Source organism: Garra rufa, chromosome 19, assembly GCF_049309525.1.
Source record: "Garra rufa chromosome 19, GarRuf1.0, whole genome shotgun sequence".
In the NCBI taxonomy this organism is placed as follows: domain Eukaryota; kingdom Metazoa; phylum Chordata; class Actinopteri; order Cypriniformes; family Cyprinidae; genus Garra; species Garra rufa.
This window is the reverse complement of record NC_133379.1, coordinates 6,382,009-6,386,837: the sequence shown is the minus strand read 5'-3', so window position 1 is coordinate 6,386,837 and position 4,829 is coordinate 6,382,009. Positions and strand designations below refer to the sequence as shown.

At 38.0% G+C, this 4,829-nt stretch overlaps 1 protein-coding gene across 1 annotated transcript; it reads right to left on the bottom strand.

The window, feature by feature from the left end:
• Positions 1-1,599: 1,599 nt before the first annotated feature.
• LOC141291935 (uncharacterized) lies at positions 1,600-4,159 on the bottom strand. Its single transcript, XM_073823932.1, has 2 exons — positions 3,805-4,159; positions 1,600-2,728 (listed from the first exon to the last, which is right to left on the bottom strand). The coding sequence occupies exons 1-2, from the start codon at positions 4,157-4,159 to the stop codon at positions 1,674-1,676; spliced, it is 1,410 nt and encodes a 469-aa protein (XP_073680033.1). The 3' UTR covers positions 1,600-1,673.
• Between the last annotated feature and the right edge of the window lie 670 nt (positions 4,160-4,829).

Here is a 4,829-nt window from a genome sequence, read left to right as displayed (position 1 = left end):
ACTTCAGCTGCTGTTTCTCAATCATTGCCACCAACTCCTTTATTCATTTCTCACAGTGAGCTGAAGAAAACCTTATCAGAGGTTCATATACCTGTAGGTAGCCTTCTGCACAAATGCATGACAGCTGAACCAGTAAATCTACCAGCAGGTACCACACAGATGCAGCCTCATGATCAACATGGCCCTGATTTGCAGTGTCATAAATGCATGTCATTTTACCACACGTATGTAGAACTTGATGAGGGTAAATTGAACAGCTTGGAAAATGCGACCAAAACACAAAGTGCATCTCATGTATGGCATGATGCACGAAAATTGCGAATAACGGCTAGCTCTGCAAAAAAGGTGCCTTTCCGTGTGTCTACCAAACCAGATAATTTTCTTCGAGAACACCTTTTCCCTAGGTTCCATGGCAATTCAGCTACTAGGTATGGTCAGGAGAATGAGGAGTTGGCTCGTGCATGGATAGAGAGCACTGGGTATGCTGTTGAGAAAAGAGGAATGGTGGTAAGCTGTAAGGAGCCATGGCTTTCTGCAAGCCCAGATGGAATATTAAATTCCTCAGAGCTGCTGGAAGTCAAGTGTCCTTTTTTGAGCAAAAACTCCACACATCTTGCAGAACTGTACTCTAGCAAGATCAGCGATTTGAAGATGGTGGATGGCATTCCTCAGCTACAACCCAAAGGATCCCGTGGGTACTACCAACAAGTGCAACTAGGTATGTTTTGCACTGGCTTAGAGAAATGCAAGTTGCTTGTTTGGGCTCCAAATGAGCAACTTGTTATTGATGTGCCATTTGATTTTCAGTATTGTACTGAAGTTATCTCTAAACTGAAATCTTTCTATTTTACCCATATGCTTCCAAGAATTGTAGATGAATTTGACTGTGGAAGACTTAAGCTTTGCCTTAAGTATACTGATTTGTGCAAGTAAGTACTGTTAACCTAATGTGATTGCATTGAGGCTTTAGGTAACTAGTAAATGAAACTGAAAAAAAATAAAATTTTTATCTGTGAAAGCACTTGTTAATAGTTTTAAAGTAGTAATTTTAGTAATAAAGTTTTTTGGTTCTTACAGTAGTTAAAATGTCAAAACAAGTTAATCCTACAAATTCATAATAAATGCCAACTCATTTATATATATGTGTGCACAAACTTTTATTGTGGATATAATAAATCATTTGACACCCCAATTCAGAATGTTGTCTTTTTGCTTCATGAGTTTACAAAAAAAAAAAAAAAAAGTGACAAAATTGCATATTTACAGAGCACTGCTAAACTGTATCATTTTCACTTGGGAAAGAAATCAAAATAAATTGCATCTTGACATTTTGATTGTGTTTGTGCATATATAGGGAGAATGTAATATAAGATCTTGAAAATATTTATGCAAAAAGCAGTGTATTTAATGGTCTGTGCATTGATGAAGCCACACTAAATAATTCCAAACAACTACACAATGTATCCAAAATTACTACACCACACTTTATTGGTTTATCTAAATTATTAGTAGTGAGTTTGTGATTTTATATACACAATACTTTAATAATGTACAACTAATTATTTCTTGAACCACTGTCAAATCAGTGGAGTTCAACAACTAAAAGTGTAAATTATTTACAAAATATACATAAGTTTAACAAACAGGGCAGATGGTGAACAATGTAGCAATTTTTATTCTGTGTTCTCATGGATGATGTCACCTTGCATGTTTACAAGTGCTGCACACACTCTGAGGATTTTGTCCATTTTGTGTGCCATGTTAATAGGGACAGTCTGAGAAACAATTTTGAACACCTTGAGCCGTCTGATCACTCTTTCCACATGTATGCGAACATTTGCGATCCTCCTTGTGGCTGTAACATCCTCGTCAGACAACTGACCACCTTTTTGAGTAAATGCTGGCATGATAAGGTTTACCTCTCTCTCAAACAGCAAATCACGAATGGTAAAGCCTCTGTCAGCCATCACTTCGTCACCCGGCTGGAGATAGTCCAGGAAGCCAGATTCTTGGGTAATGAACTTGTCACTGCATCTTCCCCCATAAGCAGGGGAGATGAACATAATGAGTCCACAGGGGGCAATGGCAACTAAATATTTCAAAGTATTGTTTGAATAATAATGACTGTATGACTCCCCTCTGGAGTCAAGATTGTGTGCTTTTTGCAGAATTGTCTCAGAGCAGTCAATAATGCAGGTGGTGTTTGGGAAGTTTTCCTTAAAGCATTGAGGCATTGTGCTGCGGACTGTTTCCCGTGGTAGCCATGGAATGTAGACTCTCATGTGCTCCTCCATTGCATCAATCCAGTAGGTAATAATTCGGCTTACTGCACTCTGGGATACATCAAAGCGTTCAGCAAGATCTCCCTGAAGTAAATTCAACTTCAACTTCATCATGGTCATCAGAATTTGATCCATTACGTGCATCTTAAACTTGGAAGTGTAGAACTGCTGGAGATATTTAACATGTTCTTTAAAGACACTAAGGGTGAAGCCAGTGTACAATAGAGAGCTAGTATCATTCTTGAGAATGGAAAGGGCTAAGGGATCTTCGCTGTGGAACTGTGTTGCCTTGTGCAACATTATTTTATCCCCTGAGGCATAAGTGTGGTCTGTCAATGCCTGGACCTCCCACTGAGTGCAGGCATCACTGTATTGAAGAGGCAGCTGCAATGGCTCCATTTGTGCAGTCTCATGGTCATCAGAGGTGCCGTCACCTTGCTCATCATCTGCAAAACACAACACTAAAGTCAGTCAGATGCTCAGTAGAAACTGATAAATTCTCCACCCCCATGTACAAAAAGTACTACAAACAGTATCAAAAGTATTTTGTACATGGCACTGTGGTGTTGCAGTACAGTGGCATTTTCATTCAAAACAATGACGGTACCTTTAACCCCTTAACTGGCACGCTCCGTTTTTAAACATTGATGTGAAAGTGCTCTATCCAAACTTAAATTGTTATAATTCAAGAATACTTTTAAATACAGACTTAAAGTTGGTCTCTTTTTTTTCTAAAGATAATCAGAAGATTATTACGCAAAATCATTAAAAAATTAATAGAAGTTTTATTTACTGTAAAATGTACTGTACAATTTTTATATAAAATATTTTACAAAATAGTTTTAATCCAAAACTGCTATAAAAATTAAAGCCCCTTGTTATGTGGTAGATTTTTACATTTCAACTCTTGACGTAAATTAATGTATTACTGTTCCTACATCTTTGTAACAAAAAAACAAAAAAAAACAGTGGCAAAATCTATTTAGGAGTCTTACACCTCTTTCCAACTATATATAGTTTGTCATGATTAGATTTAAATGTAATATAGTGAAGGCATCCCCCAGGCAAGACAGTGACAGCATTTGCATCATTAACTCACCCTTGAGTTGTTCCAAACTTGTATGATTTTTTTTCTACTAAACACAAAGAATGACATTTGGAATAATGTTAATGTACAGTACAAAATGACTTTTGGTCCCCTTCACTTCCACAGTAATGTTATTATTTCTTCTTACTATGCAAGTGAATGGAAACCAAGGTAATCTCGTTTACAAACGTTCTTTATTCATTCTCTGAAGAAATTTATACAGGTTTGGAACAATTGGACAGTGAGTAAATGATGACAGAATTTTAACTTTAGCTAACGTTACCCCTTTAAGTGCTTTTATAAGAATTTTCCACTATTACCAACAACTTCAGCTTAACACTAAATATTATTTATGCCCAATATGAGTGTCATCAAAAAAGAAATCGTTTAAACAATGTCTTCTGTTAGAGCACGTAACTTAACAAAAAGCTGTACCTGATTGTGGATATATCCTGACGAGCCGTCGCCTCGGAGCCTTCACTGGAGCATCGTAGCCCAACCATTTCTCGGGGAATGGATGGTCTTCCGTGGGTCTGCCGTCAACGAAGTGGAAAGAACAAACGTATGGCAATTTCGGTGGTTTCTTTAAGTTTAAGGCTTTTAACCAAAGCCGACGAGCTTCTTCGCACTTCGGGGGGGCGTGCATATCATAGGGTGCTCCACATCCACATTCAGCTCTGGTGCGTGGATTATGGTCAAAACAAATGTCTTGCAGATATTTTTTACGCTTGAACCAACTGTTATGACAACCCCTAACTGCGCAAAGTACGCCAGTCTTTCTGTAATCCATATTAAAAGTTAACTAGCCAGTAAAATATACACAGTCGACGCAAAACTACAGAACCACAATACATCTAACGTTAGCGTACTATTAGCGGAAGTGCTTTACCGGAAATCTTACACATTATAGTTCGAAAATGGCGGCGCCCTCGCTTACGTGAAAAATAAGGTGATCCTTTAGTAGACAAGTATTTCACCCAGTCTTAACACTCTTAAGCACCTGTGGAAGATTCTTTAGATGTGAAAATGAGTCATGAACTTGTACTTAAAGGGATAGTTCACCAAAAATGAATATTTGATGTTTGTCTGCTTACCCCCAGGGTATCCAAGATGTAGGTGACTTTGTTTCTTCAGCAGAACACAAACGAAGATTTTTAACGAAAACTGGTGCAGTCTGCCAGCCAAATAATGGAAGTAGATGGGCACCAGACCTTTAAAAGTAAAAAAAAAACAAAAAAAAAACATCCACAGACAAATCCAAATTACACCCTGCGGCTCGTGACGATACATTGATGTCCTAAGACACGAAACGATCGTTTTTTTGCTAAAAACTGAATAGTATTTATATATTTTTTTACCTTTGATACACAGCCACGTCCAACTGTCATGACCACGAGTTTAGCATCAGGCACGTTACATGTGTGCGCGCTCTGGCGTAGAATACGCAAACGCCGGAAGCG